The sequence below is a fragment of the Setaria italica genome, chromosome V (assembly GCF_000263155.2).
Source record: "Setaria italica strain Yugu1 chromosome V, Setaria_italica_v2.0, whole genome shotgun sequence".
NCBI lineage: Eukaryota > Viridiplantae > Streptophyta > Magnoliopsida > Poales > Poaceae > Setaria > Setaria italica.
Genome location: NC_028454.1, coordinates 27158712 through 27181771, shown reverse-complemented (window position 1 = coordinate 27181771; position 23060 = coordinate 27158712). Strand labels below are relative to the sequence as shown.

The 23060-nt window shown below is 47.4% G+C and overlaps 5 protein-coding genes across 5 annotated transcripts in view; all 5 read left to right on the top strand.

Moving 5' to 3' along the window:
• The first annotated feature begins 11865 nt into the window (after positions 1-11865).
• LOC101782860 (major pollen allergen Art v 1) lies at positions 11866-12706 on the top strand. The gene is made up of 2 exons (XM_012846236.1): positions 11866-12240; positions 12373-12706. The coding sequence occupies exons 1-2, from the start codon at positions 11931-11933 to the stop codon at positions 12561-12563; spliced, it is 501 nt and encodes a 166-aa protein (XP_012701690.1). The 5' UTR covers positions 11866-11930; the 3' UTR covers positions 12564-12706.
• A 3225-nt stretch (positions 12707-15931) lies between these two features.
• Positions 15932-16691, top strand: LOC105914463 (late cornified envelope-like proline-rich protein 1). The gene is made up of 2 exons (XM_012846193.2): positions 15932-16254; positions 16371-16691. The coding sequence occupies exons 1-2, from the start codon at positions 15999-16001 to the stop codon at positions 16508-16510; spliced, it is 396 nt and encodes a 131-aa protein (XP_012701647.1). The 5' UTR covers positions 15932-15998; the 3' UTR covers positions 16511-16691.
• A 1505-nt stretch (positions 16692-18196) lies between these two features.
• Positions 18197-19189, top strand: LOC101759083 (histidine-rich glycoprotein). The gene is made up of 2 exons (XM_004969005.2): positions 18197-18533; positions 18625-19189. The coding sequence occupies exons 1-2, from the start codon at positions 18254-18256 to the stop codon at positions 18882-18884; spliced, it is 540 nt and encodes a 179-aa protein (XP_004969062.1). The 5' UTR covers positions 18197-18253; the 3' UTR covers positions 18885-19189.
• Positions 19190-20199: 1010 nt separating this feature from the next.
• Positions 20200-21609, top strand: LOC101758673 (sarcoplasmic reticulum histidine-rich calcium-binding protein-like). The gene is made up of 2 exons (XM_004969004.1): positions 20200-20669; positions 20790-21609. The coding sequence occupies exons 1-2, from the start codon at positions 20231-20233 to the stop codon at positions 21278-21280; spliced, it is 930 nt and encodes a 309-aa protein (XP_004969061.1). The 5' UTR covers positions 20200-20230; the 3' UTR covers positions 21281-21609.
• Positions 21610-22920: 1311 nt separating this feature from the next.
• LOC101782460 overlaps positions 22921-23060 on the top strand; it is an 889-nt gene continuing 749 nt past the window's right edge. Inside the window, exon 1 of the mRNA XM_004971904.1 lies at positions 22921-22929. Coding sequence (XP_004971961.1) covers positions 22921-22929 — 9 coding nt within the window. The remainder of the gene's footprint in view (positions 22930-23060) is intronic.

The following is a 23060-nucleotide window of genomic DNA, read 5'->3' as shown; positions in this document are numbered from 1 at the left end:
AATCAAAGCCCGGCCCCGCCCGTCATCCTTATGGTTGTAGTATAAGTAAGCAAGCAACTCCTATAACTCGCGAGTGACAGGAAATCACTCGACTTTTACCGATTCCCTATTTAGCATAGCAACTACACGGCTTAACATACTAGTATTCAGCATATATGTACCTAGGATCATGCAACTAGGGTTTCAAGCAACTCTTATGAACTTAAATGCACAAACATAAGTAGCATAGATATTGCATGAACTTTAAAATCAGGGTTATGCTCCAGGGCTTGCCTTCCTGTTCTAAGTTAGTAAGGAGCTCGTTGGATGCTTGATTGGGCTCTTGCTCGGCCTCGATGTGATGCAGCTCAGCAGATCCTTCCTCAGCAGTCGGCAGCAGTTCGTACATCTCGTCTGCGAGGTTTGCTTCTACCCGAGATGCATATGCAATATTCAAGTTTCACAATTTCATGAGCAAGATGCATTCATAAGATTGCAGAGTGTAAGTTTATAAATGAACAGTAGTCCAAGTCAAGATTCAACTGAGTTCTTGGTGAGATAAAGTGACTTTGTGTCTTAAACCCTAGGTTGACTTGATGGTGATTGTGTACACATATATGGTTTTAACAACTTAGACTTCACAAAAGAAAGGTGGGGTCACTCTAGGGTTGCTCAAGGTTCATTTGGAAAGTTATCCTATTTTTGAATTTTTAAACAACTTAATGTAACATTTACCATATTTTTAAGTGTATTAACTCACATGCATTTAATTAAGCAAGTTAAAACATGTAGCCACCAGAAGCTAGTATTTTTCCTAGTTAAACAGAGGCATCAAGAACCTAACAAAAGTGATCTTGCATTTTATCTATTTACTTCCATTTATAAAGAAAAATAACAAGATTAAAGCCAGGATTCAAGCATTTAACCCAAAATAGTAAGTTTAACCACTAAACTAGTGTTGCAAAAATTCCATTCAGAACAAGCATGTCAAAAGTAAATCAGCCGAGGTGGATTCATATTTTTCTCATTTTCCATGATTTATAAAGTATTTATTGGCTTAAACACAAAAATAAAATCCTAAAGGAAACACACAATAGTAATAGGTCCAAAACTATTTTTCTGTAAAACTACTCATCACCTGGAGTCTAACAGAGTTGGATTTGTATTTTTAGCATTTTTCTATAATTTCTTATGCATTTTCAAAGTTCAACCGATTTAATCCAAAATAAAACAGAAAAGAGAAAACACGTTTCACAAGGGGGCCCCTAGATATTTTAAACTTTCACAACGGCACCCTCGCACTTTTCACTAAGAACCCTGGAAAGAATTACGGACTTGCAATGTAGTCCCCGAGGCGAGGCTAGCAGCTTGCCGGCGCAATTCCGGCAAGCGGCGGCGATGACCGGGTAAAGTGAGGGCACGGGAGCGGTGTGTGGCTTACCTGGGGGCTACGGGCTGAAGGCGGTGACGGCGGAGGGTGGCCAGCGCCGAAGCTCAACGAGAAGGCCCTGGGCGCGGCAATGCGGCCTCGGCTCCGGCGATGACTGCGGCGATGCTGGCCGGAGAAGGTCTTTGTGGGCTACAGTGGAGCGTGAGGGAGCTGCTAGAGGGGCTAGGAGGTTGCGAGGGTGGTCGGAGGGTGGTGCTCCGCGGTGAGGTGCGCGGCGATGGGGAAGCTTCTCCGGCGCCGGCAATGGTGCGAGCGACCGAGAGGCGGCTCGGTGAGCTGTGGTGGGGGACGTGTGGTGCTCTGGTAGGCTCAGGAGGCAGCAGGGAGGCTCTGAAGGGGGGCTCTCGACGGTGAGTGGTGTGGCAGCGCTCTGGGGGCAGTGAGGTTTGCGTGCGTGCGCCGGCGAGTTGAAGTACTGGCTTTTATAGCCAGGGGAGCGGTGAGGGGGTATGAGGAGGATGCCCTGGCGCTTGCTGGCGATTGGGGAAGGGAAGGAGGACGGCGAGCAACTGGCGCAGATCATAGCGGGCACGGATTAGCGGCGATGGCATGAGGTGAGCGCGGGCGAGCTCCGGCCATTGGCCGTGGGGGATTGCAAAGCTGGAAGATGCCCTTTGTCGCGTGCGCTGGTTGGCCGGGGAGAAGGGCTGAATTGTCGCCTCAACGGTGGCATTGGGCGCGACAGCGGAGCCAAGCAACGGCGGCGACGTGGCGGCGAACGCGGTGGCGCGGCTGGCGTGCGCGCGTGGGCATGGTGCAGTGACTGGGCAAAGAAGATGCGGCGCAGGGAATAAGGATAGCGTCGGCGGGCGATTGGGCAGCGCGGGGCATTGTGCGGTCCCATCGCCGGTCATCATTAGCGGTCGTGCCTACACGAACGCGCGTGCGAGACGTGGCGTGGCGCGACGTGGGCACGCGGCGACCGCGCGCTGGCGTGTGGGCCGGAACGCCGTGGTGTGCAAAGCAGCCAGTTTCAAACCAATTTTTCGCTAGATTTTGAAACTAAAGTTGAAAATTTTCAAATATGAAAGTTGTTGTCCAAAGGTCACACTTCAACTTCTACAAAGGCTTCAGGTTCAAAACTAATCTAGGTTTGGAGATAAAAGCATGCAAAGATTGGAGGAACGCCGGTTTAAAAGAGTTAGGGGATTTTGAACTAAGTTTTGAAATTTCACTGAACTTAAATCCAAATTTTGAACCCCTTCCACTTCAAATCAAGAAAAAATCAAATAAGAAAAGTTGTTTGTTTTGAAAAGTTCTACAACTTTTATATTGGCAAAAATGTAAGTTGTTATATAAATTTTGAGTTTATCAACTGCCCCCAATTAGTGCCTTTTAGGGTGTTTTTGGTCATTTGAGTGTTTGGATTTCAATTTCAAATTTACCTTTTGGGATTTTTGATATGTTTGCTACAATTCCAACCTTGTTTGAGTGTTATTCATACCTAGCCCTTGGTTTGACTTGGTTTGGTTCAAATTAGCCCCTCTTTGGTAACATTTCAAGTGTTAAGTGAGTTTGCAATTCAAACAAAGGCAATTTAGAACTTAGGTGCAAATTTGGATCCTTAAACACTTTAATTAGCCTTTTAAGAGTCTACCAAAACTAGGAATGTTACAGTAGGGGGTTTGCTTCATCATGTGAAAAAATAATAAAAGATGTAGAGGTTCATCGAGCGAGGGAGTAGCGGCAATCGCCAAGAGCTTGACTCATGGATCGGCCCGTGCAGGTGGTAATGGGCCATTGGGCTGTGCATGCCGAAACACGGTAAGTTGGTGGCCAGTTCTCAGTGGAATTCCTATACATCTTCCGGAAGATTTTAGTCTATATACATTTCCACTGTTTGAGATTCGTGCAACATTATTTGGATGACTCAGATTAATTTGGAATTGAGGAGGAGACGGGGCGTATGCGCAGCTGCATGCTCGCCAATAGGTGACTAGCAATACGTGGGGGGACAGATGTCACTACGTGAGAGGAGGAGGTGGGTGGGATGCTAAACAAGTTGCAAACTTCAAACGATTTTTTCTCTTAAACCATGCATCCAATTTAAAATCCATTTGAACCATGGTATTTGTTACAAAATGAGATCCAATATCACCATGTTTTGTTGTATTTTTAAAAAATCAACATTTTAGATGAACCGTCTCAACATTTTTTTACTTAAAAATGTTGGTGAATGTAAAAAAAATGTTGAGCAGAAAAATGTTGGTGAATGTAAAAAAAATGTTGAGCAAATTTTTTAAACTTATTTTATATATCCACCATTGTTTTTTAATATTATCCAACATTTAATTGACATAGGCTAACTTATTCCGGACATACAGTACCAGTTCATGATATTGACCAACAATTTATTTTACCTTAACCAACATTTCCTTTACATAATTCAACATTTATTGATGATTGCCAACATTTTTTTAACATATACCAATATATTCTTAAAATGTTTGGCCAACATTTTTTACACTCTCCAACATTTTACTGAGCGCCGCCACCTCAATCTTGCCTGTCCAAGGTCTATTTCTGTATCTCAAATTAGCTTCGTACAATTCAATTTTTGCTGGCTCCATTCAATTAATTGCAGCTATTTTGTTCCATTTTCTTTTTCCTGAAAATGCTGTTAACATCTCTGCAAACTTTGTTGGATTGGTCTTGTCTTGCTAAAACGGTTTAATCTTGTGATGTGGTTCACCAGATGCCAATGGAAGTTAGCATGCTTTAACATCACCAGGGTAAGTGGCGCTGCCTGCCATATTGTCCTGTATAAATTCACTTGAATGTTATTAATCATTGTGCACTCATGCTGATAAGCATCCTCATCTTGTTGCAGCCTCTGTCCCTTTGCAAGCTAATTATGCTCCCCTATTAAGCTTTTTTCAAGAAAAACTGGATGTCAGTTATTCTTGTGAGACAAAAGTCTGATCTTTTTTACACATTTGTCAATCTCATCTGCTCGGACCAGAAAAGGGAGGTGCTGTAGGAGCTATAGCAGGAGGAGTTGTCGGTGGTGTTGCCGCACTGCTCCTGGATGCCCTGCTTCCATCTTCTGAAGATTCTACCCAACTTGGTAATGATATTTTGGGCTTCTCTTTATATGTAACAGACAGTTATTCTTTTAACAAGGTGAAGAGACCAACAAGTCAGCATTAAGTTAGAATATCCTTAAGTTAGCATGTTGAATGTGCGGCTACTAACACAAGGTTTGGTATGCTTGTTATGCTGCTATTCTGAATTAATTTCATATTATAGAGTTCCTTGGGACAACGTGCAGGGCATGAGGACTATCTGTTGTATATCAAATGAGAATTACAATGTCTATAGTGTGTTCATCGGAAGCTCCAGATTTCCATAGTGGAAGCGTTGAGAAAAAGGTTTCTAACTTGTTTCATGTAATCTATACCAGGTTTGAGTTTGGGGGTAAAAACCATCTCTGAATGTTGGTGACTGAATGCCTGTTGGTGTGTTCTCACACCCAGATGTATTATCTCATGTTGGTGTGTTCGGCATTTGTTTTTGCCATTTGACGTGTTCTATGCTGCTATGCAATTTCCCATGTCTCCCTCTCCACCAGGTGACATGTAAGATCTTCCATCCAAAAATATAGTTTTTTAGTTACTTAATCGTATCTAGCAGATAGAAAAACAAACTTAATTCTCTGCATTACAGGAACAGGTATTGAATTTCTTTTAATGGTAAAGATGTTCTAACTTAGCATGCTGTGGGGTGTATGTTTCTTTTAAAGGACAAGAAGAAGCATCACTTGGCTAGGGGAGTGGGAGGTCGCAGCAACCATTGAGATTAATAGGTGAGCTATGTTTCTTTTCTACATTTCCTTTCTTCTTTTCTTCTCTCTGCGATGTGTTGGTTGATGAGCTCATGAGCATATGTAAAAAGACATTGCTTGATGTGTTAGAGTAAGGTTGCAGATTTCAATAATACAGCTGTGGATGACGCTGTGTATTTTAAAACTTGCCAGAAACAGATCAACACATACCACGAACTCGCCACCCAGAAGATGTACTCTTTCAACTCCGAGCTTGGCGGTCTAATCCTCTAGGTTGGTGTGCTTCTATTGCACCGTGCTTAGGTACATCTGCACTTTCTACCATTCCTGCTAGCAAATACTGTTGACCTTACTACTTGTTCTATTGCCAACAAGCAATTTGTTTCAGAAAGTGATTGAGGATGCTAGGTATTTGTTACCCCTCCTGACCTTACTACTTTCTCTTGCCAATGTGCTTTTGCCTGAATATTCTTTTCATAACAGTTCGCTTATCCTTTCAACATGAAAATTCAATATGAAGACTCCTAAACTGGAGGTATGCAGTAGAAGTGGGATATGTACTATTTTTTCTAATTGATATTTTCAACACGAAAAGGCACGATAGATCCTTCTGGCTGCTATGGAAGACTCCAACCTCTACCAAGGCCTTCCTCTCTCATGTGATCTGATTAGTCTGCAGGCAAGAGTTTGCAATCAAACAACTGGAAGCAAACAAATTTTAATCCTTTTCTATATGTTTCTTTTCTTTTAATTTGTATGATATGATGAAAAGTTTAATTCACAATTATTCTCTGAACCATGGAACATGTCACATGTGGTTGTATAGTCTATGTTCTAATTAGTCATGAGTTAAAATAGTTGCCTTTTAAAATTTTAATATACGCTAAAATAGATGCTCTCAAGAGACATACATGCAGGTTTTTGACTAATAAAAGGGCATTTATCGTTACAATGAATTCCTAATCTGATTGGAAAGCACATCAGCTCAGAATGCTTAGACCAGGTTTTGGGGTGTGTGAGTGTGTGTTTGGATCTCTGTATGACTCTATCTTCTCCTATTAATATAATGATATGCAGCTTTCCTGCGTGTTTGAAAAAAAAAGAATACTTAGACCAACTGTGATAGTGTCATGAGACATACGTCACAAAAGCAAGGATTCACAGTGGTGTAACTGATGTCTCTTGCATTTGCTTCTCAGTTTTGCAATAAAAAACCATCATTACATTAAACATGGTGTATGCTCTACTGGGTAAATAATTCCCTTTTCCTTGCAGGTGAAGGTATAAAATTTTATGGTAGATGTCAGGTCCATCGACAGCCTTGATACATGTCCAAGTCATGACCTTTCTCAAGACAATGATCTTAATGAAGCTTCACAAGCGCGACAGGATTTGGCAGAAGGTAGTCATTGTCTTTCAAAAGGAAGTTCTCACCAGTGGATGAAATGAGAAGCCATTGTTGGTCTTGTTGCTTGTGAGGTATGCCAGCCCTTCTGGATGTCGCAATTCATATTGTATTTAGGCTACGAAAGAATCTAAAGCTGTTTGATGGTGTAGTTGTTTTTCCTTTTCAAAATCTCACGTTGTGTCAATTCCTCTCCATTTTCAGTGCATTATTTTTCATTGCTTCTTATATGTGGTACTCATTTGCAGTTAGACAATTTGTACGTAGGAACACCAATAGAGCTTGTTGACTGGAAGGATTTCTATTTTATCTCATGATATAATGTAAATGCAGTCAGGATTCCGATCAGATGCTAAATGGTAAGTGATCCTGATCCCCTTTCTGCAGTATTTTGTGGTGCTCTGAATGCCTCAGAAGCATTTTGTTCTTTAATAAGGTCATGTGTTATTTTGGGCCAAGTTAGACTCTTCAAATTCTGAGTACCATAACTGAATATCCATTACAAATTGGTCTTTCTATTAGCACAATCGTTATCCTGAACTATTCTGAACCTTCCAAGAAATTTGATAGCAAAACTGGATCTGTAATGGTAAGTTGTTAGTATGGTATAGAAAAAATGTACTTCGGGGTCTCCATTCAGTGACACTCGCGCAATTAACCTTTCTGTTGCAGGCTGCATCTTCTCTTCTTGAAGATACATTTGAAGCTCGTCTAACACATTATAATCGCTACAACAAATGGGAACAAAATACATTTGAATTATGAAATATAAACGTGCAAAGGGATACATGCATTTGTAGTTTCAGCTGACATCAGTTTCATGTGTTTATGGTAAATCGAAACGTTTATTGGTGTGGCATGAAGTTATTTATTCTTGGATAGGTGTGCTAATGTATGATTTTTTTTCTCACAAGTAGCTAATTAGCTTCTTCTATTGTAAATGAAATGTCTAAAAATATGTTTGGTTGTTTTCGCACTATTATTGTCTTGTTGGATGTTTCGCATATTTGTAATATAAATATTTTGTAGCACGTAGCAACGCACAGGCACGATTCTAGTGTATTCCTATTTTCTTCACGCTGTATGGCATGTTTGCATATAAATCCTATTACCATTTGCGAGCTACCTATTGTCATTTGTTACTCTAAATTTCTCATCCAAAAATGCATTATATTGTACGGAAACATTGCATATTTGTTTCAATAGTGGGCCTCATGCTATGCCTCAGGAGGACACACAATTTATGGGCCTGGATGGTATAGGCATATATCTATAACCCCCTTTTGTGGCTCACAAGGTAAACAATATGAACTGCCATTATATAACACAGCCATCACTTGATACAGATGGTCTAGTGACAGTGCAGATTGTGTTCTAGTTTGATTCATTCAAGAACAGATATCACTTGATACACTGTCCTAATATGTGAGTTCTAATGACAATGCAGATGGTGTTCTAGTTGGTCATTCCAGGATCCTCAAATACATTGGTAGTACTTGTTGTCCTTTTTTTAAGGGCAAACTGTAGGGGAGTTCCCAACAGCACTTCAGATTTCTATTGAAGTTAGAAAAGTCAGACGAGTTCAGTTTGTTAGAGAGGCATACTTACAGAGGGGGAGTGAAAACTGATCGAAATCACTGCATGGAGAGGTGGGAGAGAACGGCGGTGGCGGCGAAGCTCGAGGAGAATATGGGAGGGAGGAGAGAACGGCGACGGCGGAGGAGCTCGAAGAGAAGATGGGAGGGAAAATAGAATTTGGTGGTGGCGGCGCAAGGAGAGCAGCGTCGGCGAGCGGTGAAGGGAGTGGTAGCGGCGAAGGGAGAGCAGCGTCGGCGAGCGGTGAAGGGAGCGGCAGCGGCGCAGGTCTGGGAGGCTAGAGGAGCAAGAAGTAAGGAGGGAGACGGGAGAGGCGAGCGAGCAGGGAGGAGAGACAGGGGGTAAAAGATAAGGCACGGGAAACAAGAATACGTATATGGAAAAGTATATGTGAAGCGTATGTGCGGAAACAAAAAAATCCAAGATTCCTTCCACTCTGACATATCTGGATCACCGTTCGCCGACGGACGGTCTGGATAGTTACCGCTGAGAACGTGCAAACCAAAAAACTGGGTTAGGGGGTGTTTGGATCCCCGGGCTAAATTTTAGCGCCTATCACATCGAATGTTTGGACACTAATTAGGAGTATTAAATATAGGCTAATTACAAAACCAATTTCACAACCCCTAGGCTAAATCGCGAGATAAATCTATTAAACCTAATTAGTCCATGATTTGATAATATGGTGCTACAGTAAACATTCGCTAATGATGGATTAATTAGGTTTAATGGATTCGTCTCGCGATTTAGCCTAAGGGTTCTGCAATTAGTTTTGTAATTAGCTCATCTTTAGTCTTCCTAATTAGCATCCGAATATCCGATATGACACGGATTAAAACTTTAGCTCCGGGATCCGAACACCGCTTTAGTGCCCAGGGTGCCCACTGAATCGCGACGTACAGGTAGCAGATCGAAGAGACGGTGCCCAAGCGACGATCACGCCGGAACCATGACATGAGCCGCCGCCCCTTCTCGTCACACGCCACCGGCGAAGCCTCGCATCACATCCGCGTTGTCTGCACCCCCGCCCCCGTCCCAGCGTCTCGCGCGCACTGCACCCAGGAATCCGTCCCGCGCCGCCGATGGCAATATAAATCCGACACCCAGCTGCCACGCTGGGACGAAATCGATCCGATCGGTGCCTGTCCGCGGCCGACGGGAGGTCTCCGTCACTCTCGTTCAGTGCTAGAGGAGAGCGAGCGCAAGCCAAGCAATGGGGATCGGCACAGGAACGGCCGCGCTCTTCGCCGCCGCCGTCGTGGTCGTGGTCGCCGTGCCGTCCTCGCCGGCGGCCGGATCGGCGGCGGCGGCGGAGGATCAGGGCGGGCGCCTGCCCTGCTTCCACGCGTGCTTCGACCAGTGCGTTCCGCGCGACGAGTTCTGGTTCTGCCAGTTCTCCTGCTACCACAGGTGCGCCGGCAGCTACGGGGCGGCGACGGTCCCGGGCCATCTAAGCTGCGAGCAGCCGTGCGCGCTCTCCCTGTGCGGCCAGCTCCGGCCGGGCAGCAAGATCATGGCCGCGTGCCGGGACACCTGCCGCAAGAGCTACGCGGTGGCGGCGTGCAGGAGCAGCGCGCGCGCCCGCGTGATGACCCCCCTTACCTGACACGAATAGATATCACATCGTGCATTGTACGCGAGGATATACGATCAGCAAGAGTAGAATGCACAGGACAAAGGGGCCGTATTTGTAATACTCTCAGTGGTGGAGGGCCTTTCCACATTCGAATTTTCTAACCACCGGATCGAATCTGAACGGCTCTGATGGAAACCCCCTCTCCCATTCTTCTTCCCCCGACTCGTTGTCTCCAGCCCCGGCAACCAGATCCTCGCCCCCACCGCCGCCTTCCACCTCCACCCCCGATTCCGACGTTGCTCCTCCTCTTGCATATTCTTTTACAAGTCCGGCCGAGCTCCCCCGCTGCCGCCGGCTCCCCGACTAGCTCCGGCGGCACGCCGCCGCCTCCGCCGCCGCCTACGGTCCCCACCGACGCTAACCCGTCGGATCCCTATGCCCCTGCCGCCTCCACTGCCCACCGGGGGTCTCCCACCGCCCAGCTCCGACGACACCCTCGTCGCCTCCGCACCACCGCCATCTCTCCCGCCTCCACCGCCGGCCGGCGAGCCGCCCCGGAACTCCCTCTAGATCCGCATACACTGGTAACCCCCCCCCACCCCAAAACCCAGACCCTAAAGGTCGCCGGAGGAGCCCTCCGGTACTGAAGGAGAAGAAGAAGCAAATCAATGTGTCATTCTTCGATTGGTCAAAAAAATCGAGTGTGAGAGCTCCTCAAAAACACTCAAGTGTGATTTAGCTTTCCCTAGCACATATCATGTGAAAGTCGTCTCTCAGCTTTTATTCGGGCATTTCATATGATCGGAGATCACTTGGTTGATGATAGTAAATCCAGTGGCGACGGCATACTTTTATCAGCTTGCTACCATGATTTATTGGTTGGCACGCGCAACAACGCAAAGCAGGGGTGACGGGACATAGAGTTTTCATTACATGACATTTTCGCTTGAGAAGATGCCAACATTCATAGAAGTGGAGTAATTGATCGCGTCCGAGATCATCCATGCATAGACATCACCTTAACTCGCTCCAGCGTACCATGCATTTGCATGCATTTCTATAAGTTCATTATAAAAAAATTAGAATCAATCTCGACGACATGGTCATGAGCAAATGGCATTATGGGGATTGAAAGATGCCAAGCTTGGTAGCGCATTCGCAGAGAGTGTACATTCGTGTTCCGTGATTTCGCAAATAGACTACTACTAGAACACGACAATTCCATACTATGAAATACTACGAAGAAGTCAGATGACTCTTGACTCATTGCTTAATGCAAAAGGTGGCAGCCGTTGTTCCACACGACATTACACACTACGAAGTAAGATGACTCTCAAGTCATTGGTCAATGCAAAAATAACCCTGCTATTCTCAAGTTTAGTAATGATGTGGCACTAGGAGGGAAATAACTGAATAAATCATTGTTCAAAATAGTTCATTATTTGATCCCGCTCTTCTTAAGCTAATTTAACATTGTGCTTTGAAAGATATGGATAGACTAAACATAGATCTAGTGGGGCATATGCCCCCATTTGATGGGATGATCAAAAGAGTCCTGCTAAATTAGCAAACTAGCCTTACCAATATTACCGGCGCGAATGTGTTACAACATGCCCACTTTCCGTTTGAAAAGCTCACCATCCATCCCTGGCTTCGAGTCTGGCGAGAACCGGGCTGGATGATCATTCGATCGTTTTTTTCTGAGTACTGAATGAAAGCTTCTGAAAATGATGGAGAAATCCACAATTCCACACCACACCTCACCGTACCTTACTTCTTCATCAGCGGAGAAACCAAACGCGCAGCGCATGCTAGTGGCGAAGCTGCCAGTGCCAATGAGCAAGAAGAGCATGAACCCGCGCCGATCTCACTCGCTCGATCGGCTCAGCTCACTCCGCTCGAGCCGATTCTGTCCCTGTTTCCGTGCACGTATCCAGCAGTCCAGCCGGCGAGCCGGGCGCCGCTGCCTCACGCGTCCGACGTGCACACAGACGCGTGCTTGTTTACAGCACCAGCGGCGGCGCTGTATATATAGAACCTGCAGGGACGCCATGCATCCCCGAGCTGCAGCATAGTTCAGCTCAGCTCACCTTAATTCGAAGGACAGGCAGAGGGACCAGGTAGATCGAGCGAGCGATCGATGGCGGCGGGCTACAAAGCGGCGGGCAAGGCGGTCGCCGTCGTCCTTGCCATGGCCGCGCTCCTCGCCGCCGCGGCGAGGGCGGCGGACGACGACGACGACCATCCGTGGAAGTGCTTCCGGTCGTGCACGAAGGCTTGCCACCACCACGACGCCGCTGCCGCCAACAAGGAATGCAACGTCTCCGCGGTCGTCTCCACCGTCTCCGGCGAGTGCAAGGGCGGGTGCCACGACGACGACTGCTTCGAGGACGTGCCGACCATGGGCTACCCGCAGTGCGTCTACACCGCCTGCCTCTCCTACCCGCGGCGTATGTGCACAACCAAGACCCATAAAAAAAAGACCTCCATCATGTCCTATGCCTTGCTCTGGAATCCTAATCGAGCGTCTAGCTCTGAATGAATCTCTGATCATGCGTTTGCTTCTTGTTACCATTCTACAGATAGAAGAGAGAAAAGGGCGTGCTTGAAGAAGTGCTGCGAGAAGTGCTTCCGCCACAGCCCGCCTGCGCCTGGTCCCTCTCCCATCCCGGAGCCGCCATCTCCGACTCCGCCTAGTCCCACCCCGGAGCCGCCATCTCCCACTCCGCCTGCGCCTGGTCCCACCCCGGAGCCGCCATCTCCGCCAAATTAAGCCGATAGCCGAAGCCATCTTGGATCATGCATGGGTGTGGCTTCCGGTCTATAGGCTCCAGGGTAGCAACTAGCAAAGGCTTGCCATATTTGGTGCAACGACGAAAGTTTATCATATATTCATATCTATTGCCCGGTTTCCCTGGTCCCTCTTTTTTTTTAGCGACCGTGCCTTAGCACGTATTCGTTAAAAGGAAGAGAGAATTGTTACATCCTAGAGAATATAGTCATCGGAAGTGATGAGTCACTCGAGAAGTTTAAAAATCTAGGTTATTACACAACAACATGGTTGCGACCCGACAGAAGATCTAAAACTACGGCAATCGGTGCCATTAAGGAGAAGTGCGGTTGAGTCCAACCCGAGGCCTCCGCCATTATGTCTCTTACCAATGAATCAGCAGTCCTTTTGCACTAGTGGAAAAGTGAGCATTAGTTCCGGTTGGATAGCTTCACATATCTCGAATATCCAACTGGGACTAATTTTTTGAGACTAAAGATCCCCCTCTTTAGTCCCGGGTATTTCACCCGGGACTAAAGGTGATCTTTAGTCCCGGTTGGTATTACCAACCGGGATAAAAGACTTCAAAAAAAATAAAAAAACTAGGCCGCCCTTGTTGTGACTGCTCACGCCGCCTCAACCACCACCACCTCGAGCTCCAGCTCTACCACAAAGACAATCAAATCAAGAGCAAGAACCATCACACAGATTGAAGCAAAGAACATGCTCATCTCACATAACCATCACACAAGTAAAAACACACATCCAATCAATTTGCACAAGATTTGATTCAAAACACATGAGTTCAATCTGATTCACAACATGTGGATGATTCACCAACACAATCACAAATGAATCATTCACAAACAAAACATGCACTATTGTATCACTCACAAATGAAACATTCATCGGCTTCTTGTATCCACAAACGGGAGCTTCTCTCCCGCTGGCCATCGGCGCCATGCCAGGCCACGCGAGGTGGCAGCTCGCCAGCCATCTCTCCCACCCGCGCCACATCAGGCCATCTCGACCGCCTGCGCCGGGCCACGCAAGTTGGTGGCAACCGGCAGCTTGGGGCTGGGTCGGGGAGTTCCCGCGCGCCGATAGCGGCTGGCGGTCAGGCCCTGTGCGCCGGCGGCATCCAGTGGAGGGAAGAGAGAGGAGGAGGGGGAGGAGAGAGGAAGCGGTAGAGGGAGATTGGGAAAGAGAAGCCGGCTGATATGGTGGGGTGATAAGGATAAGGCCAAGAGTCCAGTGGGGGTGGGAAGATAAGGAATAACCGGTGCGGGGGAAATAAAAAAAGAGAGGATGTAGTCTCGGTTGGTGGTTTCAACCAGGATTAAAAGAGTTCCTTTAGTCTCGGATAGAGCCACCAACCGGGACTAAAGCAGATGTCACCCATTAGTCCCGGATGGTGGTTTCAACCGGGACTAGAAACTCCTCTTCTGTCCCAATTGATGCCCCTAACCGAAACTAAAGACCCCTCCGGTGCTCCTAGTTGTTGTACCCGGCACTAATACCTCTTTAGTTCTAGGTTCAATTTCATCCGAGATTTTTGTGGAAGGATCCAAGGTCGTTTCTCGTTGGCACCAATTGAAAGTCTGAGCGTTATGTTCAAGCCATAAGGACCACGTCACCAGGACCACAAGTGAATCAAAGCTTTTTCTTGCTGTTTTGTCCAGCCTCTTCCTTTTCCTTGTCCACCAATTTCACCAATTTGCGAGTGAGTATTTTGAAGAGTTTGGTGTCACATGTTGCCAACCAATTTTTCCCCTACCCCCTCGTACTGGTAGTATTGCTCAGTTCTAGTATATGGTCACAAATGATGAGTATACACGTTAATTTTAACACCATTCTTTCCCATAGTTCACATGCAAAAAGAATCGACCGTATCTCATTGTGTGAGCGCGGACAAAATCTGTACCGGGCGCTCGAAATGTGTCTGAGGCAAGGCAACGAGGCTGGACATCTGTTTTTGCGAGGAAAGGTTGAGCTTCATCAATTTTCCACAGGGGTACAAACTGCTGCCACTACATGTGCAGTGACCTCCTGGCCAACGTCATTTGGGCCGAAAGGGATCGAGGCCCACGTTGGGCCTTTTCTAGCCTCTGAGGGCTAATTTGCTACAGGCTATTCACTCAGTTTGAGTGAAACCAACCAACAAAGAAAAACGACTAAGAAAAAAAAATGGCCTCAAATTCATATTTTCCCTTGGAACGGAAGAAAAGAAGGTAACAATGGCATTAATGTAACAAGTGTATTTCGAAATCAAGGAAGAAAAGGACAGACCCCTCTGGGCCGCCACCTAAGCCGGATTCAACGAATCAACAAACAAAACAACATGGAGAACATTCAGGGATCAGAACACATGCTGCAGAGAGAGCAGAGTGAAGGCATAGCGGGAATCACAGTTCACAAAAGCACATCATCCGGTATGCGTAATTTGACTGAGAAATTGAGAAGTGATAACGATGGAATAATTAGTGGGCTGACATAGAGAGTTAATTAATTAATGTATAAAACATGTGACCATGCTTTCGCATGTTCTTTTTCGCTTTGTCCAGTGAACCGGCCCAAATAAACAAGCAATTAAAATTGTAAATTAGAACTCACGGAAATTCTAAAGCGTATTTAGCGGGTCCAAAGTTTTATCAATCCATGCGAAGTTTTAAAAATTGTGTTACGTTAGTTTGCGTGCCAGAACTCGAAGACATCTCCCCACTGGAAGTTTGGAACCCACATTTGAGAGGTTTGGAATTTTTCAATCCAGCTAGAGCTAGATATACAGACTCCCATTTGAAATTATAGGTCGTTTTAGTTTTTCTAGATACATATTTTTTATGCATCTAAATATATATTATATTTAGATACATAGCAAAATCTATCTATATAGAAAAGCTAAAATATCCTACATTTTAGAATCGGAGGGAGTGCATGGCGCATTTCAATGTTGAACCTTGATGGAAAGTTCGAACTAGCTACTGAAAACGACACGGAACTGAAGCAACTTCACACCTCACTTTTATTTGATGATGGCTAGCTACTACGGTAAGCTAGTGGTGATGAAACCATCCGAACGCGCAAGGCATGCGAACCGCGAAGGTATAACCAGTGCCGCGAACAAGGAAAGCATGAACCCGCGCGGATCTCGCTGCGTCGAGCTCAGATCATCAGCTCATTCCGTTCGAACAGATTCGGTTCCTTGTTTCCGTGCACGCATCATCCCGCGAACCGAGCCGGCCGGGCGCCGCGGCCACACGCTCTCAGCATGCGCGCACGGTGCGTCGCGCTGTCGCCGCTCTTACAGCACCAGCGGCAGTCTATATAGAAGCTGCAGGAACGCCATGCAATCCCATCGATCGATCGAGCTGCAGCAGCTCAGCTCATCTCACCCTTCGGACGACGACCAACCGAGAGACCAGAGCGAGCCAGCGATCGATGGCGGGGTACAGGGCGGTCGGCGTCCTCCTGGCCGCGGCCGCGCTCCTCGCCGCGGTGGCGTCGGGGGCGGCGGACGACGAGCACATGTACCACTTGAAGTGCTTCAAGTCGTGCACGAAAAGCTGCCACGGCGAGGAGGACGCCCTCGACGCCGGCAAGTGCAAGACCGGGTGCCTGCACGAGTGCTTCGAGGAGCTGCCGGCCCTCTGCTACCAGCAGTGCGTCGTCAAGACCTGCCTCTGCCTCCCACCCTGTACGTTGCATTGCGCAGCCAAGGACCCAGCTTCAAACACGCTTACTGCAGTAAGCAGCAAATAAGAAATCTACTGCTCTGCTCACGTGCTGTTGCTTTTGCTACTCGTTATGCAGACAGCAAGGAGAAAGTGACGTGCATGAAGAAGTGCTGCGGGAAGTGCTTCCACCACGGTCCCAAGCCTGGACCTAGCCCGAAGCCGCCTGGTTCTAAGTCCAAGCCGTGCCCGTGCCCCCCGCCGGGCTCGAAACCGTGAACGCCAACAACTGATACGATGGATGCGCCAGCCAGAATAATAAAAAAAAAGCTCATGGAACCTGACGTCGAACGTACGCACGTGCTATCTATAAGTAGAGGTCCCATGGTATATGTGGTATGACTGTACGAATACGAATCAATTGCTGCCGCTAGTAAAGGATAAGAAATACTGTTACGTATCTCCGATCCGTTGCTGTGAACTGGGCTCAATATGTTTCAAAAAAAAACTGGGCTCAAATGCTTAATAGTATGGTTCTATAAAGGAATGCACGATGTGCTCGAATTTGTCTTCCGATCCATATGGTGCACACACACACACAAATTTTACGCTCTTGGTCCCTGATGTACACAAATTGGTGCAAGTGCAAAAGGGCGTACTGCACACGGGAGCTCCTATATGGTTAATGGTTTCTGGTAGATGGTTAAGGGGTAGTAATCGAAAATAAGATACAATGCTTAGGGTTTGGTACCCAGCAATCACGACGAGCCCTCCCATAGGGCAAAAGCCGGTCCACTCTAGGCAAATGATGATACAGTCAATCTATATATCTTTACCCCAAAGGTATCGTCGCAATATGTTCTTTTTTAAAGTTAGGTTGGCTCTATTCATTCACTTACAAATTCAGACTACACAATTTTCTAGATACAACTGGGATCAAAAATCTCTTCGAAGACATCCGATAAAATTGGAATGATACAGGGAAGACCAAATAAGCAAAGAAATCACCTGATTGAGCCAGCACATGAGCCACTTCGTTAGCACCGGATGTTGAAGCGAAATTACATACCAGTAATTTAATATCAACTACCCCCTCCATTCCAAATTATAAAGTCATTCTAAGAATCTTGGAGAGTCAAGGTATCTCAAGTTTGACCAAAATTATAGAGAAAATTATAAAGATTTATGACATCAAATAGGTATACTATGAAAATATAATTGATGAAGAATCTAATGATACTTAGTTGACATCATAAATGTTATTATATTATCATATAAATTTGATCAAACTTGAGATACTTTGACTCTCCAAGATTCTTGGAATGACTTATAATTTGGGATGGAGGGAGTACGATGGAACCCGCTGTAGTTCTATCTCTAGCAGGTAGATATATATCTTTAGAATTAATGTCACACAATTAGATTGCAAGACCACACTATGGAACCTTCTTCGAGCGCAGGAACACTGCAAAATCTGGACACAGTTACGCATATGGTTCCAAAACAACACCTCAATGACCCAACTTGAAGAGGAGGCAAAAATCGCTGCATCGATGTTAATGCAAACCAAATCAGGTGGCCGTGGAGTACATTGCTTGACATGCTTTGGGGCTGCACACCTAGGTGGCTGACTCAGTTTCAGACAATATGCAGTAATCGTCTCCAAATAGGCAAGCACTTTCTTAAACGCTGCTGTCGAGTAACCTTTACCATCAGAATTCTTCACTTCATTCTTTAACCACTGCTGCTTGTATTTCATTGCACCTGTTTATGAGATCAAAACAACCGTTTGTTTGTTGCTAGAATTTTTTTAATCCATGCATGGTGAGCTGAGCCGGGCGGCACGGCCTCACGCTTTCAGCATGCGCGCACGACGTGTCGCGCTGTCGCTCTTCACAGCACCGGCCGGCACGGCACCAGTATATATTGGACCCGCAGGAACCCCATGCAATCCCCACCCATCGATCAAGCTGCAGCACGCAGCTCAGCTTTAAACGACAGGCAGACCGAGAGACCAGATCGATGGCGGGCTACAGGGCGCTCGGCGTCCTCCTGGCCGCGGCCGCGCTCCTGGCCGCGGCAGTGAGGGCGGCGGACGACGACCACATGCACCAGTGGAGGTGCTTCAAGTCGTGCGCGAGGGACTGCCAGGAGGAGGACGCCGCCGAGGACGGCGCCCCCGGCGACGGCGGAGGCGTCTCCCGGCGGTGCAAGACCGGGTGCCTGCACGAGTGCTTCGAGGACCTGCCGGCCCTCTGCTACGAGCAGTGCGTCGTCAGCACCTGCCTCTGCCTCCCACCCTGTACGTGCACAACTAACAAGACCCACGCCATCCCCCCCCCCCCCCCCAAACAATCTATCTGCTCATGTGTTGCTTGGCATCCGTTCTGCAGATAGCAAGGAGAAAGTGACGTGCATGAAGAACTGCTGCGACAAGTGCTTCCACCACGGCCCGCCTGCGCCCGGTCCCGGCCCGAAGCCGCCCAAGCCTGGGCCCCCGAACCCGCCAACTCCAGCACCACCGAAGCCGAGGCCGCCAACGCCACCAACGCCAACGCCGAAGCCACCCGCGCCCAAGGCGCCGCCGCCGCCGAAGAAGCCGCCGTGTCCCCCCGGCAGCGAAACCGTGAACGCCAACGACAACTACAACTGATAGGATGGATCCGCCACTGCCAGCAAGAATAACTCGCCGTGCTTGACGTATATACGTACATGCGTGCGATCAAGTAGAGGTCCCATGGTATACGTCGTCGTATAAATGTATACGCAGTGCGGAGTCCGAATTAATTGCTGCTGCTAGTAAGGATATAAGAAATGCTATACATGTGTCTCGTTGCTGGGCACAAACCATAACATCAAATGCCTAATAGTAGTTCTATAAATGGACGCATGATGTACTGAAATGTATCTTCTATGGTACACACAGCATATGTATACACATCAGCTAAGTTTTATGCTCTTGGTGTCTGTCTGTCTGACGTACACAAGTTGGTGCGACTGCAAAAGGACGTGTGTACACTGACACGCACGGCCGCTACGAGGTGCTCTCCACTTAAAATCTGTTCGCAAATTTTCAAGGATAGCATGCGTACTTAATGGATGTACTGGTTCTCTCTCGTCCATCTAAACAACTATGATATGAATCTAAGAATGTCAAAACAGCATATAATTTGGGACGGAGGATGATATGAATCTAAGAATGTCAAAACGGCATATAATTTAGGACGGAGGAAGTATACGCCATCCATGCTAGTAATTTCAATTTGATCATCTAAACAAGGACCCATGGTGGTAAGGTTCTACTGTTTTAGGGTAAATATAGGGGATTGCCACGGGAGACAAAGAAGGAGGGTGTGGCAAGACTCAAGAAAGGTGAATAGTGACGGTTGCCTGAATCATGAAAGGAGACGAGGACGGGGTGGCGGCGTGACTACTCGCTATGTCAGGGCCAGGAAAGAAATTCGGGTGCTAGAGAGTGATGTCTAGAGGACTAGAGAACTTAGCATCCGTTTGTGCTCAAGTCCACATGGTTTAAGATGTTTTCAGTACAGAACAAATTCATGTCCCTCGTCGGTCTGCAATGACCCAATCTGGTGCTAAATGGTGCCTCTCTCCAGCTAGCATTTAAAATGTTGCGACGCGTATACCAACATACCATTATTTACTTCTTCTCACTAGCTAGATCAAATGTTTTTGTTCCTTCTGGAAGCGATGAACTCAAATGCTAAGAATTTCAGTTGGCCGGCTGGACTGCGGTCTCTCTCACGCAACCGCTTCACACAGTTCACACACTCCCGGACTCCCTGCAGGCCGCAACACTGCAGCCCCTCATGCATTCCGCACGCACGCAAATGGCGCTGCGTGTCCAACAGCACAAGAACACTATACAGTTAGCTCTAGCTAGCTCATCCGGCCGGCGCAGTATATATGCGACCAGCAGCGCACCGACCCACGCACCCCATCTTTCCATCGAGCTTGACGTACGATCAGGGGCCAGCAATGGCGCGGTCCAAGAAGGCGGCCATGCTCGCCGGCCTCCTGGCCGTCGCCGCGCTCTGCTCCGCCGTGGGGTGGGAGGACCACGACCACCACATGTACCACAGGTGCTACAGGTCCTGCATGAGGAAGTGCGACGACGACTTTGACGACGACGACGATGACGCCTTCACGAATGGCATCCGCCCCCTCGCCGCCTCGTCCGTATCTGATGACGATCACGACGATCATCACGACGACGACGATGATCACCACGATCATGACCATGATGGCCACCACGATGATCACGGAGACAGCCACGACGATGATGACGACGACGACGACGACGACGACGGCGACTACGACGAGTGCAGCGTGGAGTGCACGCATGACTGCATCGACTACATTCCCGGCATCTGCTACCGCCACTGCGTCGCCCACTCCTGCTTCTACCTGCCACCGTGTACGTCCACCGCTTTGCCTACTTTTACCAGTCATGCACCCTGAATCAATCTTGACGAAGCCGTCGTTGGCTCTGTTAATGCATTCATTTCCCTGTGTGTTTCTATATCCATCTACACAGATAGCTACCGGAGAGCGTCTTGCCTCAGGGGATGTGGCTACAGATGCTACCGCCACGGCCACCACCATCATCACCACCACCACCATGACGACGACGACGACGACGATGACGACGACGACCACCACCACGATGGCCCGAAGCCGAGCCCTCCCAAGCCCGGGCCGACGCCGAAACCGCCGATGCCAGGGCCAGCGCCGCCAAAGCCACCAGTGCAGGTGCTGAATCCGGGGATGCCACCCATGAATCATCCCCCCATGAAGGAGAAGCCGGCACCGCCCAATACACTGAAGCTGGTACGGCCTAAGCCGCCGAAGCCGTCACCGAGGACACCGAAGCCACGACCCATGCCACCTTCGCCGCCGCTCAAGCCACCAGCGCCCATGCCAGGTCCGAGGACGCCGAAGCCACCAGCTAGGCCACCGTCGCCACCAGTGCCCATGCCAGCACCGGGGACGCCGAAGCCACCAGGGAATCCAGGACCGAGGTCATGAGAGCCGCCGCCGCGTACGATCGGGCCGCCCGACAGCCGCAATCGAAGGATAACTCATCCGTGATAGCATACGTACAAATGATTAAGTAGTGGTTTCAAATTAAATGCGATTACTGATGGATTGCTATGTTCGATAACAAGATGGGAGGATTATCCCGATTGGTAGACGTAGATTGGGCATAAATCTTACATAAGCCTAGTTCTGTGAGTCTTTGTCTGCAGGATGTACTGAAGATCATGTCATGTATCAGTGAACATTATTACATTGCATTGTTCACATTCAGCATAAGTTTGTGCCGGCAATATGGTGATGACACTTTCTAGTGACTACTACTATCTTATTGATCTTTAATTTCACAAGTGGTGGAGATCAGAGTTCAGAGGTGCCAGAGTACATATATCATATCCTATTTGTGCAAGCAGCAATCACTTTGGCGCTTCCATGCATGGGACTATGATGCGACTAAAAGTGATCGGTGACACAATCAGGGGTTTTGTAAAATGGGCAAAGATGCATTTAGGCGATTTTTTCTTTCCAACTATACAAATGTATGAGTTTTTATCATGGTTTGGTCCATGTCTCGGTGTATCACTTGGCACTCGATGGTTTAGTTGCAAAAGATACATGGAACAAAATGCGCAAGAATGATAAATTTTGTTCTAAGCTATCTTGCATTGCACCTCATTATTTTCTTTAAAAGAATATTTTGTTACACTTCATATTATATTGCAGAACCTATTTGAATTCTAAATCAGAGTTCAAATCAATTGTACAATGTTACTCCATCATAAGATTCAAAAGTTTTAATCAATGGCTACTATATATTTGTTGCGCCTAGGCATCTAATCCAAGTGCAATTTCAGTTGGCATTTGGTGATGATCAGACATCACTAATGGCATGTTCAGTTGCATAGGGATTTACGGGGATTGGCGTGCAGAATATAGTTATGTACATCAAACTGAACAAGCACTGAATTGAATTCTTTTCAATCGTTTGTTCTCCGGTACAATCGGCGCAGAAGTAAGATCAGCTGCGATAGCGAAACGATCTGTGTGACAAAACATCCCTAGAGCAATGAACACAAGAAAGTGCCACATGCTCAGAACGAATAAAGAGGCGCAACTAATAATTGATTAAAAAGCTTTCTTTGCAACATATTATTTTTTTTAAAAAAAGCCTCATACAAAAAGCAGTTCAAAATGAAAGCCACGGTGGAATATTAGAATATCGTCTACTCGATCACTCACCCCCTCCACAATGCAAAATAATTTTCAAAAAAACAGCAACCGGCAACGGGCATCCATCCAGACGCGCTCCTCTCATCGGCAGAAAAGAAAAACCCGTTGCACTGGATCGGGCGCCACCGCTCACACTTCCCACCCCTCCAACCGCTGCCGGCCCCGAACCAGGCAACGGCGGCGGCAACGGGAGGCAACCGCACGCTACGCTAGCTGTTGGACAGACCAACACGCCACGCGCTGCTACTCCGGCCGTCCTGCGCGCGCACAAAACTCTCGCCCCCTCCACACAGAGGAAGCTTCACAGCCTCCAACTCGGCCTTGCGCTCCTGGAGAGCCTTCATGGCATTGACCAAGTCGGCCTCACCATCCTTGCGTATTTTCTTCTCCTTTTGCAAGTGATGGTCCAGGTTTTCATACAACACAATCATCCTATCATGCTAGTCCGTCACCCGATAGTAGGAGTTCTTCGAATCAGTAACTTGGCCCTTGAGATCTTCTTTTTTTTCCTCGAGCACTGCAGGAATAATTAAAAGAAGCT

Bases quoted from the DNA above. Each gene is read 5' to 3' on its own strand.
- LOC101782860 (XM_012846236.1), top strand. From the start codon at position 11,931: ATGGCGGCGGGCTACAAAGCGGCGGGCAAGGCGGTCGCCGTCGTCCTT. The intron at 12,241-12,372 runs GTATGTGCACAA...ACCATTCTACAG, and splicing joins CTGCCTCTCCTACCCGCGGC to ATAGAAGAGAGAAAAGGGCG.
- LOC105914463 (XM_012846193.2), top strand. From the start codon at position 15,999: ATGGCGGGGTACAGGGCGGTCGGCGTCCTCCTGGCCGCGGCCGCGCTC. The intron at 16,255-16,370 runs GTACGTTGCATT...CTCGTTATGCAG, and splicing joins CTGCCTCTGCCTCCCACCCT to ACAGCAAGGAGAAAGTGACG.
- LOC101759083 (XM_004969005.2), top strand. From the start codon at position 18,254: ATGGCGGGCTACAGGGCGCTCGGCGTCCTCCTGGCCGCGGCCGCGCTC. The intron at 18,534-18,624 runs GTACGTGCACAA...TCCGTTCTGCAG, and splicing joins CTGCCTCTGCCTCCCACCCT to ATAGCAAGGAGAAAGTGACG.
- LOC101758673 (XM_004969004.1), top strand. From the start codon at position 20,231: ATGGCGCGGTCCAAGAAGGCGGCCATGCTCGCCGGCCTCCTGGCCGTC. The intron at 20,670-20,789 runs GTACGTCCACCG...CCATCTACACAG, and splicing joins CTGCTTCTACCTGCCACCGT to ATAGCTACCGGAGAGCGTCT.